Raw genomic sequence first — 13,570 nt, forward strand, 5'->3', positions numbered from 1 at the left:
TCAATACTATATTTCAGGTAAATTCTTATGTCAGTTTTATTCTCATGCACTGGCAGTGCCCAATATATGTTGGTCATTTTATCTGTATTTTGGGCTAGTTAAATTTGGCAGGCATTGAGGGATCAAAGGGTATCTATTCCCCTATTCCATTCTCCCTCTGTGCTGCTGCTAGCTCGGCAGAGCACTGAGATGTGGAATATGTTATTAGGGTCCTCCTAGTCATAGAGTCATACAGCATGGAAACAGCATGGAATCTGCCCATCCCATCCTCACCAACTAAGATCTCTATCTAAGTTAATCCCATTTATTCATGTTTGGCCTATATCTCTCTAAACTTCCTCTGCAAGCTCATTCTATATATGCACCAGCCTCTGGGTGAAGACATTATCCCCATGGATCCTTTCAATTCTTTCTCCTCTCAACTTAAACCTATAGCCCCTAGATTTTGATTCTCTTTCCTTAGGAAAATGACAGTGTACATTCAGCCTTTCTATGCCCCTTATGATTTATACTCTGTTTGCTGAGCTCCAATGAGTAGTCTTAACCCGCTCAACCTTTCTTAATGAGATTCTAGTGCCTGCATCAATCAAACACTGGACAGGATTGAATCATTCATCATCATTTGCTGTGTGGTCTTTTATCTGGTCACAATGAAAGATCATCTCTCATCTGAAAACCTCCAGTAGGGCGAGTCGAGAGAGGAGGAGGTGGAGGCACAGGAGCAGGTGGAAGATGAGCATGTCAGCAAGCTTTTCCTAGTCCTGCTATAAGGGTGCACATGATAGCTCAGACGTTCCCTCAAGGATCCAGCTGATCAGCCAAGGAAGTAATAACTGAGGCAACAACGGCCAATGTGTAGTTTTGGACTGGCTGGGCAGGAAGCATCTGCATTAAGTGCTCATTGAAGAAATGGTTAACTTCCACGTCCCACGGAGCAGGCATTTTGAAGCAGCACAAACAAGGTTTTGTTGGCATGAAGCAACATGGAACTCAGTGTCCTGAATGCACAATGTGGAAGAACTGATGACATGACAAGTCATGGAAAAGAACAAGATGAAGAAGACTGAGTATTGTTCAAATGAATTGTAAGAGAATATCACTAATGCTGTAAGAGAGTCTGCAGGGAAGCAAGATGTGATAATTAGCAATAATTACACCGTAATTATTTTTTAAATTCAACAAATAAGCTAGAATTTACATCCAAAACCAGAAATATTTGAAAAAAGACCATTTTGTCTCCTGTGATATTCAATGCTGGAACAAATCTTTGCAATGCAAATGCTCAGAACTTTAGATATCACTTGTAAATTCTTCACTATAATCAATGAATCCTCACTTGCCTTTATCTCCAGAACACTTTGAGCTGAATTTGAACCATCAATGGCTGAAAAGGTGACTTCATCATGGGTTGTCTCAGAGTCATCATGCTGGTATCTATGAACACAAAATGTTTTTGTTATCCATTAATCCCAAAAGAAAAGAACAAAAATGTTAAGCAGATCAGAGATGGACAGGGTCAGTAGCTTTAAATTTCTTGGTGTTGTCACATCAGAGGATGTGTTTTGGGCCCATCATGTAAACACCATCACCAAAAAAAGGAATGACGACACCTTTACTTTCTTAGAAGTTTACATAGATTCGGCGTGTCATCAAAAACTTTGACAAACTTCAATAGGTGCACAGTGAAGGGTGTTCTAACTGGTTGCATCATGGTCTGGTATGGCAAAGTCTCACTCCCATTGAGTACATTTACATGGAGCACTGCCATAAGAAAGCAACATTCATCCTCAAGGACCCTCAGCATCTAGACCATGCTCTCTTCTTGCTGTTACTGTCAGGCAGGAGGTACAGGAGTCTTAGGTCCCATATCATCAGGTTCAGAAACAGTGATTACCCTACGACAATCAGCCTTCTGAACTGATGTGGATAACTTTACTCACCACAAATCTTATTCTACAACCTACAAACTCTCTTTCAAGGAGCCTTTACACCTCATGTTCTCAGTATTTTTTATTTTCATATTGGTTGTTAGTCTTTGTTTATATGTAGCTTCTTTAGTAAATTATAATGCTTTTCATAATTTTCCTATAAACACTTGCAAGAAAATGAATCACAAGGTAGCATATTATAACACATGGGTACTGTAATAATATATTTTACTTTGTTGTTCCTTTCTGTGCCTTACAGCACATTGGGCAGCAACCTTGTCATTTTTTCAGCGTTTCGGTCTGTTTTTTTATGAGGCTGAGATGCTAGCATCACAGATGGAAAGTGTGCATGGAGCCAGCTGGATTTGAACCCAGGACCACTCGCCTCGAAGTCTGGTGCAAATGCCACTACACCACTGGGTGACTATATTTTACTTTAACCTTGACTAAAATTGCTTTTGTTTGTGACTCAGTATTATACAACTACAATTTTGATGTGAGATGAGGTTGTACCTCGACCTTGTATCAGTTGAAAGAAGGATTTTTCATCCAATTGCTCCTAACCATATTCATCTCCCTAGCTTCCCTTATGATAGTAAGGTGCACCCATTGTTCTCTGAACTATGCCCATGAAGCATATCTCTGACTGGTAAAGTAGTTGCTCATTCAGTACATTGTTTGCCAGAACAGATTCCTCACCGAACTTTGAATCCCTTGAGATCTGTTAAGGTGATCATGTTCCCTTCAGTTATGGGAAATCCATTCACTTCTACCTCTCCGTACATTGGTTTCTTCTGAAGAATGAGCTTGATGTGATCTTCCTCTGTGTCAATATCAGTCACCAGCAGATGGTCCACTGTAATTTGACCTGATCCCCCTTCTTCAACAGTCAACTGGCTTGTGTATAACTGCAGAGAAATAGAAAAAAGTTATTCATTTTCATCAGCTGTTTTAGAAGCAAAATTTAAAAAGTGTCTTACATTTCCACGTGGTTCTCCAGTACAGGGCCAAGAGTCTAAAATGAGCCATTCCTTGGGAATGATGAACTTCTAGGTCCTCCCCAGGGAAGCAATGGACCACACAAATAAGCGAGTATTTGGGAGACCAGTGGGAAGGATTTGCCAACTGCTACAAACAATTCGCAGGAACAGAAGACCGTGGACAATGTGTCAGGACAATTTCCTGTCTACATTGCAACAGGAGGGGAAATTCACAGTCAATAAATCAACAATACAAGGCAGTAGACTGTTTCCTTGTAGCCTGTAAAGATCAGAGAAACTAGTTACATACAATGAACAATGCGGTCTTCTCATGGGGTATTTTAAAGTAATAGAGTCATTAAGCACAGAAACAGACCCTTCAGCCCACCATGTCAATGCTGACCATCAAGTACCGATCCTACTTAACAACACTACTGTTATTTTACTCATTTCTGATGTTAGTTCATCATTTCATGCTGCACCAAAAGTCACCTGTGATCCTAGTGTCCAACATTATTAAGAGTGAGAGATTTGTTCAAAATGAAAATCAAAAGAATCTTTAAAAGCAAATGTGAAATGGCAACAGAAAATGCTGCAAAAACTTGGTTCACATTTAAAAGGCATTTGTACAGGTACATGGATAGGAAAGGTTGAGAGGGATGTGGGTCAAGAATGAGCAAATGGGCCTAGCTTATATGAGAATCTTGGTCGGCATGGATGAGTTGGGCTGAAGAGTTTGTTTCCATGCTGTATGACTCCAAGACTCTAACACAACAGGAGAGGAGGCATCTGTGAGAAGAGAAACAGTTCATGTTTCAGGTTCTTGACCCTTTGTTATTCCTAAGAGACAGAGGATTTTTCCTCTCCTTTCTACTTGTGATGAAGTTTCTGGAACCTTAAATGCTAACTGTTCTGTCACCACAGAAGTGTCTGACCTGCTGAGTGTTCCTAGTTTTTTTCTGCTTTTATTGTGTTTATTCAAGATGGCACTGGTTATATGGAGACATAAGAGGTTAAAACTGTTGGAATCTGGAGCTAAATGAACTCAATGGGTCAGGCAGCATCCGTAGAGGTAGAAGGATGCTCAATGTTGACTATTGATTTGTCTCCATAGTTGCTGCCTAACTCACTGAGTTCCTCCAGCAGTTTGTCTTTTGCTGATATTGTTATATCTTTTGAATAGAATTATCTGTAGTTAATACACAGGTCATGTAATATGACCTAACAATAGCCATTTCAGTTCAGCATTGACCTTAACTTCACCATTATGTATAGGTATCAAGAGTGGAGAAACTCAGACATTGAAATTATCTTTGTGAGTCTAAAGATACTTAGTGACACCAATGCAGTAATCTGATTGCCATTGCCCTTATCCCAGAGACTATATTACTAGCTGCAATGACTGGGCCCATATTTTGCTGTCCAACCTGAAGCCGCTCTCAATTTCTCCATATCAGCTGGGCACTCAGAGCGATCCAGCCTCACACCTGGACCAGTTGTACAGGCAACAAGACTCCTCTGCCTCGACTTCTTTCCAAATGGCTTACTTAGTCTGCATTAATTCTGCAACGTTCCAGCATGGTTCATTCCTCAAGTTCGCTTCACCTTTGTTCACCTCTTTTTTGCTTGCGGTAGTAATTTACCATAATTGACTTCAGAAAAGGAGTTAGTAGTAATGTTTTAGTCAAATTTCTTGCCTTTTAAACTACCAGTGAGCTGTTGCACATGTTCAGTAGTGCAATCTTAAAGCGTTGCTGGGTGACATGGTCTTGGCCCAGAGCCTTTCACTGCAGTGATACCTGGGTCCTAGTACGATATGCTGTTTGGACAATTTAAACAATGGCCCAGATAGACTGTCCGGTCAGAGGCAAGAACCAATTTTGAGTTCTTTTGGGTTTCTTGCTTTGCAACTGCCTATAAGCAAAAAAAAATCTCAAGGTTGCAAAATTTATACTTGCTTTGATAATAAATGTACTTTGAAGCTGAGAAACTATCTTCTTGGCAGTTTAGGTGACACAATATTAGTAAACCTATGCTTACAATAACTGTATTGAGATGATACTTTAATCTCCTACAGCCTACTGGTCCAATACAACCGAAAATTGTGGCTAACTCTTGTGAATGGGATTGGTTGGCTCCTGGCTAGTTGTTGCAGTTAAAATTGACCTCAAGTGCCAGCACTGAAAATTTCCTTTAAATGTGCCTACCTCTGGAACTTGATTGTTGACTGGGAGAATTGTAACATTGAAGCAGAGGCCATATAACGTGCCACCATGTTGATTGCTGACTGAGAAATGAAACTGCAGCTGTTGTTGGTAGGGCCCAATATCTTGCAGTGGAGGCATGTAGGCCACCTTCAGGTGGTTCACTGCATCCTGAAACAAATTAAAACAGAACACAGGAAGTCACCAACAGAAACAAGGATAAGACACTTCATATTAAAGCCCTGCATGAACAGCTTCAGTTGCCATAAATGCACATACAGGTTCACTGGTTTCAGTTCATTCCATTAATTCATTTTTACTGGGGGTAAGCCACCATTGCCTAAACTTGAACTTTGATAACATGTGGCTGTGACAAAAACATTAACTAATGAGACTGGCTGGTTTTAACTTCCAGTAGGGTTCAGACAAAGGTTGAGAAGCTCGCCACTTGCTTGGAGGGTTGCTGTCACAACACTGCACCTCAGAGTCAACAGAGCAGTTCTCCTGTCAATGCTCATCATTAATGCTTTCAGACTGCAGTTTTTACTATCAATTTAATGCATTGCCTGTCAGTCAACCTACTGAGAATTTGCTTCAGCCCACTGGAAAGGGAGGAGGAAGAGACTGCCACCGACTGCTAATGGCTCATAGACGCACACACAGATGCAACAAAGAGTTTGCCTCCTGTGAAGTGAACTAAGAAGAGCTGGATCTTGAAACATCCTGATGTTGTTGCAGCAAGAAGTGTGGTCAATGTTTGTCATGCCGAACTTAGACGGAGTGAAACAGAAGAGCTAAGAGACAGGTTCAAGTCAGCAAAGAAGAATCTCCTTGCCACCTATGACCGACTGAAGGAAGAGGAACTAGCTGAGAAGATTAGAGAGGTGGAGGCTGCTAAAGAAGACATACAGCATGGAAAAGCATGGCGCCTAGTCAATGAGATCAGCAGATGGAAGAAGTCCCATCAGGTCAAATAAGTGGTAAAACAGCAGAGGACTGTGTCCAGACATGGTTTACCCACTTTAAGAACCTGCTGGGAAGCCCTCCAATGATCACGGAAGAAGAAGACATACCCATGATACTAATGTAAGTCAATATTGGTGATGGCCCATTCACCATTGAGGAACTGAAGAAGGCCAAATATGCACTCAAACAGGACAGGAGCACTGGACCAGATGGGATACCACCGGATGTCCTGAAGAACTGCAACCTGGACGACATCTCGCTGGACATATGTAATACAGCACTGATGAAAGGCGACAAACCAGAACAGTGGTCACTCTCAAACATTATCCCAGTCCCCAAGTCTGGATCCCTCACGAAGACAGATAACTAACGTGGTATCAGCTTGACCTGCATCTTAGGAAAGCTATACAATCAGATGATCTTGAACAGGATTCACACCGCCATTGACCCTAAGCTAAGATTCAATCAGAATGGTTTTCGGCAGAAGTGCACAACAGTAATGCAAATATTTGCTCTCCGTAGGATCATCGAGGATGTCAAGAAGAACAACCTACCAACCGTGCTTACTTTCATTGATTTTTGCAAAGCTTTTGACTCCATTCACCGAGGTAAAATGCTGAAGATCCTGAAAGCTTACAGAGTGCCAGACCATCTACTGAGAGCAATAGAGTCCAGCTGTACCAAAACCATGGCGAAAGTTGTATCACCAGACTGAGAAACAGCAGTGTTTGAGCTCCTAGCTGGTGTGCTGCAAGGAGACACTCTGGCACCCTATATCTTTATAATCGTCCTTGATTACACTCTGCGATAAGCTACCAAAGATCATGACAAGCTTGGTTTTACCATAAAACCAGGATGAACCAAAAGGGTCAGACCAGTTACGCTCACAGATCTTGATTTTGCAGATGACATAGTCCTACTCTCTGACCAGATGGAGGAAACACAGCAGCTACTGACAAAAGTGGAAATTGAGAGCAATAAAGTTGGACTTCACCTGAACGCTAAAAAGAGAGTACATGGTGATTAACTGCGACGAAGGTATTCTCAAGACCGTAAAGAATGATACCATTAAGAAAGTCTTTGGCTTCAAGTACATCCGGTCAAGAATGATGAGTTCGGAGAAGGACGTAAAGATACGGAAGGCGCTGATGTGGAGGGCTATGAACTATGAATCTGGAAGTCGAACCTGACCAGAGGGCTTAAAAAGAGGATCTCCATAGCATTCATAGAGTCCATTCTCACGTACCGATGCGAGATGTGGACACTCCCAAGACTATGAGAAAGTCTCTAGATGGTTTCTACACGAATGCTCCAGATGGCTCTTGATGCGAGTTGGCAACAGCACATGACAAACGTTGAGCTCTTTGACTACCTACTGATGCTCACCACTAAAATCGAGGCGAGAAGACTGCAACTAGCGGGGCACTGTCTACGCCACCCCGAGCTACCTGCCAGCCTAGTCATCATTTGGGAGCCCAAGCACGGGAGGATGAACCCTGGGCGCTCTCCCAAGATTATGGTCAACATGTTCCTAGAAGACAGCGGCACAGCTAATGTAGATGAACTGAACATACTGATAAGAGAGAGGGAGAAGTGGAGAGTCTGTCATCGTGCCCGACGCTGGCCCCCTAAGCTAAGCTAAACTAAGATTCAATCAGAATGGTTTTCGGCAGAAGTGCACAACAGTAATGCAAATACTTGCTGTCCATAGAATCATTGAGGAATTCAAGGAGAACAACCTACCAGTCATGCTTACGTTCATTGATTTTCGCAAAGCTTTTGACTCCATTCACCAAGGTAAAATGCTGAAGATCCTGAAAACTTACGGAGTGCCAGACCATCTACTGAGAGCAATAGAGTCCAGCTATACCAAAACCATGGCGAAAGTTGTATCACCAGACGGAGGCCCCCTAGGCCTGAGTCGACGCAACCTACTGACTTCAACCATCTCTTTGCTCTTCATCAGAACTATCTACATGGAAAGTACAGCTTAGGCTGATGGCTGATAAGTGGGTGCTTTTTCAAAAACAAAGGGCATTTTGTATCAGAGAAGAACCATGGATGTGTATAGCACTGAGGTCCATTCAGCCTATCAAGCGTCTGACGTTTTTATCAAGGATCCTTTGGAAGTCTCCCCAGCTGTCTTCAATTTTTTGCATTTCCCTCTTGAAAGCTAATACCTCATGTCTGCATTACCCCAATGGGCAGCACATTGCATATCCAAATTATTTTAGCATATAAATGTTACTCTGTCACTTTGTATTCTTCAGACTTTCCCTGAACATCTCGTTATCGTCTGGACTCGTGGCCTGAAATGCAGGTAAAATTAAGCAGATATAATGGCATTTATGTCAGGGGAAATGTGGTGGGTCTTTCACAGAACCGATACAGAAGTAATGGCTACCTTATCTGCTACATTAATTTTATTATGGTTATTACTCTATCATGGATTTATTGAGTATCCCCACAAGGAAATGAATCGCAGCATTGTTTATGGTGACATAAGTACTTTGATAATAAATTCACTTTGAACTTTTGAACTTTACCCATGACTGTGAGATTCATTGTGGATTATTATAATTACTGATGATCATAAAAAGCCTTTGACAGTTAATTCAGTTTTTCATACACATATTTTTATGTACATACTATACTTGTGATCAACTGCCTGTACCACATGGTCAATTTTCACAACGCTCCCAAAATATTTAATGGCAAAGTGGAAAGATTGAAGTCTATTTTTACCCTTGATCCTAACTCTTAAAAGTATCATTTTAATTACCTGTGTGAATGATCTGAGCATTGGGACACTGGAATCTTTCATCATTTTCTTCATGCTGTCGGTTAGAAGTAATTTTCCAGCATCAGGAAGACTTAAGAAAGAAAGATACAGTTAGAACCTCTAGTGATTCTACCACTGGAACTTAGCTTGATTCAACGATATTGAGATTGTTAATTGATATTTTTTACAAGTATCATACCTGACACCCTATGACACCCCAAGGCCCATCCGTCATCCACAGCAGCAACATAGAATGCTTTTCAATTATAAGTGTGATAACTAGATGGTTTCATCAACAGCTTACCCTCAGAACAACCTTGGCCTCACCTCAGAAATATTTCCTTTGTCCTATCCATTTCTCCTCCGCCGGCTCTGCAACTTATTTTTTTTTTGCTCTTTCCCAGTTTGGATGAAGATTTTCAACCTGAAACATCAACTATTGCCCTCTCCACAGATGCTGACTGACCTGCTGAGTGCTTCTATTTCTGTTTTTGTTTCAGATTTGCAGCATCTGCACTTAAAATCACATTTAAAATACGAAAGCTAAAATAGAGCTACATGGTCTACTTTTTGGCTGTATCATCATATGTCACTTGCAAATTATTGGACAGTGACTGAATTTATCCCAGGTCCTGTTGCACGTAGGCATTGATTGGTTGATTCTCTCAAGAGCAGTGACTTGGTTTAGACATCTTCTGAAAAAATGTTACACGTTGCTTATCTAGCTCAAAAGAGACCCCCAAATCTTTCCCTTCCTTCCTACATTTCCTCTTTCATTTCTCTTAACTTCCTGCCACCAACTCTTATTTACCACCTGCTTGAAAGATCAGAGCCTGCAGAATTGTCATACACTCAATCTAGATCCATTCTTCCAAGAAATATTGTCGCACAAGAAATCAAAATAAAGTATTGTGAAATATTTTGCCAGATGTTTACAAATATTCAGCATACCCATGATGTTCAAAGGAGTCTAGAAAGCAGGCCTTACCCATTTACTGAAGTAAAGAAGGGTGGAGTTGTGATTGTATATACAATTTGCCTGTTTGGAGACTCAATGTCTGTGAAGTGCAGCTGGTTCTTCGTCAGTATGGCTATCTCCGTCTCCTTAACGATGAGGTGGCGAATAACTCCTGGTGCTTCTTTGGGAAGCTGATTATCCACTGGTGTAATGTGAATAATTACAGTCTGCAAGTAAATTAAGCCCATGAGAAAAGACTGCCAATTTTATAGCATTTAAAGGAGAAATTACACACTGTAATGTTAACAAAAAGCCACAGTATATTATGAATTTCAATGTTAATTTTCACAATGTTAATTTTCACTAAGCTTCTCTCTGTAAATTCCAGTAGGGGCGAACAGCAAAAGGAATATTTGTATTTCTTTATAAGTCAGTGTTTAACATTGCTGACTGCACATTCTGGGCCAACACTTTTAAAATTTTGCATGTGCAGTTAATTGGAAACATTCTCAGTTGATTGCACTTTTGGGAAATTCCAGCAAGTTGGGTTCAGAATTTTTTTTTATGTGTGGCCAGCAAAGAGGTTTAGTAGTAATAGCATCTCCTCAGTGATTCAATTATGTGTTCCCTTGGGGTAATAGTTCAGTAAAATTTAATCACTTCATCAGAACAATAAGAGTACAGCATTAGGCAAGTTTGTTTAAGTTCAGACAGCCAAGTGCTGTTGGTAGGAAAAATTTAAGGAAAATTCTTTGTTGGTGGCTCGCACTGAATGTTTACACAGATATCAGATCCTTGTTATGATCATCCTTCAACCTTTAATTCATTGAACGTGGGTAACTGTATACAACCTGCCATGACTGTTTCCGCTTTAGCAATTGAAGGTATACATCTGTCCTTATATTCCCTGGAAATTCTTCCTGAATTGATGCTGAAACTGTGAGTGTTCACCTTCAGAACTCCTTAAAATGGGTAACAATTTCTGGTGCCTACACATACCAAGTTAAAACGTGACGGGTTGCTGCCAATACGCCATTGCTCCTCCACAACATATGCTGTTCCTGTCTTTGTAGTCATCACAGAATGACTAATTTCTACTTTTTAAAGCAGAATTCTAACTTTATAGATTTTATCAAAGTGTAGAATTAGAAATAATTTCTTTTGACTAATCTCTCTAGTCCAGAAACACTGATTTTAAATATTTAGAGTCCATTTCAAAATAATAATATTTTCAAATTCTATGGCTTCAGTAATTTATATTTTATACCTTTCAGTTTCTACCTTAACTCCATGTGAATGGCCTTTCTTTGTTCCCGATTTTGCAAAAAAATCTTAAGCAAAATTTAAATCCTTTTTGTCATAATTATTCTGGACGATGGGAACTAAATTGAATTAAGGATATGTGGTAGGTCCAAATGTTCATAGTAAAAACACTTGGGATAAGGGGAAAAATCCATCCACAAGGAAATTGTCAAGCTTACTACCATACCTTTTGTTGAATTGTATCTAACTATACTACACCTATATTTGAATTGTCTGCAAACTTTGATATAGAAAAAATTAAGGGGAGAATTAATTTGTTTCCAAAATGTAAAAAAATGGTTTTGATAGAATTATTGAGAAGAATCTATTTCTGCTGGCAGAAGACAACTGATTCAGATTGGCAAAAGACCCAAAGATGAGATGAAATGAAATTTCTTATGACACAATAAATTCTAAAGGAAGTAATATCATTGAGTCATAGAACACACAGAACCCTGGACCCACAATGTCTCTGGGGTCAATTAAGTTACTATTTATGAGTGCCTGACCTGTAGCCTTCTGAGACTTGGAAATTCATGTGCTGGCTTTCTTAGAGATTGTGAGATTAATCCCAGCCACCACCCACACAGTTTGAGTATTCCAGAATACATTATCAGAAAGGATAATGAGGCCAGATTCAAAAGAATATAAGAAACTGAAGGAGCAGTTAGATGCATGCTTCTTTAAACTAGCTTCAAAAAGATCACAAATGATCTTGTGTGTTGGTCCATTATCGAAGATTATTTGGCTCAGTCTTGACTATACTCAGTAACTGAGTAGCCACGTCTTTCTGAAACACCGAATACCAGCTGTATGAAGAAATTTCTTCTCATTTCAGCCCAAATGTGTGACCCCCTTAAACTATATCTAAGTAGCTTAAGTTACAGAGTTATAGAGTTATACAGCACAGAAAAGGCTACGCTGACCAAGGTGCCTACTTCAGTTAGCCCTATTCAGGGGTGCAGTGGTAGCTGGAGCGGTCTGAAACGCATTCGGCACCCCTTTAAGAAAAAAGCCGAAATAAACAAGCTAATTAATTAGGTGCCGCCCAGCGTGATTTGAGTCTCTCAGAAACAGCTGATCTCCTGGGATTTTTACGCACAATATACTCTGGAGTTCACAAAGAATGGTGCCAAAAACAAAAAAAAATCCAGCGAGTGGCGGTTCTGTGAGCGAAAACATCGTGTTAAATCCACTCGCTGGATTTTTTTTTGTTTTTGGCACCATTCTTTGTAAACTCCAGAGTATGTTGTGCGTAAAAATCCCAGGAGATCCCAGGCTACCACTGTACCCTTGACCCTATTTGCTTGCAATTGGCCACTGTTCTTCCAAATGTTTCCACCTTTCCTATCCATCTACCTGTCCAAATAACTTTTATGGATTTACAGTTAAAGGAAATCACTTCCTGGCATCTAATCACACATTTTTCCCCAACACTTGCATGACTCAGTAAGACCATTTTGTTTTTCTAAATTGCAATGAGCAGAGCTGATCTCCCTCAAACAGCCCTCAAGGTAAGCACATCATCTTCGGAATTAACTTCGTGATTCCACACTGCATTCATTCCAAGAGCAACATGGAAGTAATAATATCTTTACTTTTCTTACCTGACCACTTTTCTGCTGAACATTTACTTGATTAATAGATCATAACTAAATCGAGACTTTAAATGTTTGTTGTTTTTTATGTACCAGCAAACTTTCTAATCACATCTCCCAAGTGACATTCGCCAACATTTTGACTTTAAGATTTTATTTTCTGATTGTTTCTTTCCAGCTGCTTACAATATGGTCTCATTGTAATTACTTTTTCTCCTTAAAGATCCCTTACCCTGAGATTAGTAATAAATTCTGCCTCTTAAGCAACTTATCTCATATAGGGTGGCTCTTGATTGCTTTCATGCTTGTTACAGAAAAAAAATCTCTCAAATGCACCCTATAAATTTTAGTGCTACCTTGGCTATTTCCTGGCAACTCACATAAAATGCTGGAGGAATTCAGCAGGCCAGGCAGCGTCTACGGGAAGAAGTACAGTCGACGTTTTGAGCTCAGACCCTTCGGTAGGACTGGAGAAAAAAAGATGAGGAATAGATTTAAAAGGTGGCACGAGGGAAGAGAGGAACACAAGGTGATAAGTGAAACCAGGAGGGGGAAGGATGAAGTAAAAAGCTGGGAGGTTGATTGGTGAAAGAGATTTTTTTTTGTTTTTATTAAGTGCAATCGTGAACAATAGCCAGATCAGAAATGCTGATCAAGTCAACTAGTTCCCAAAGAGAACTTTGATAGGCCAATCAAATGGTTCAGCGATAGAACACAAAAAAATCATATGTACAATTAAGAAACATTAAAAAATAGTAGAAATACTGGAGTCATGATGATCATGTTGGAGTCTGCTGGAGAGAGACATTTATACACATGCTGTCCTCCATAATTCAAAGAGATTGAAGTATA

General features: G+C 40.1%; 1 protein-coding gene across 6 annotated transcripts in view; it reads right to left on the reverse strand.

Annotated features, from left to right (window-relative positions):
- frem1a (Fras1 related extracellular matrix 1a) overlaps positions 1–13,570 on the reverse strand; it is a 179,769-nt gene that overhangs the window by 72,938 nt on the left and 93,261 nt on the right. For all 6 annotated transcript variants that reach the window (XM_072258037.1, XM_072258035.1, XM_072258036.1 and 3 more), the window contains 5 exons: positions 9,849–10,045; positions 8,861–8,951; positions 5,116–5,283; positions 2,628–2,836; positions 1,341–1,434 (listed from right to left, as the gene is read on the reverse strand). In XM_072258037.1, the coding sequence (XP_072114138.1) occupies positions 1,341–1,434; positions 2,628–2,836; positions 5,116–5,283; positions 8,861–8,951; positions 9,849–10,045 (759 nt within the window). The remainder of the gene's footprint in view (positions 1–1,340; positions 1,435–2,627; positions 2,837–5,115; positions 5,284–8,860; positions 8,952–9,848; positions 10,046–13,570) is intronic.

Source organism: Mobula birostris, chromosome 5 (genome assembly GCF_030028105.1).
Source record: "Mobula birostris isolate sMobBir1 chromosome 5, sMobBir1.hap1, whole genome shotgun sequence".
In the NCBI taxonomy this organism is placed as follows: domain Eukaryota; kingdom Metazoa; phylum Chordata; class Chondrichthyes; order Myliobatiformes; family Myliobatidae; genus Mobula; species Mobula birostris.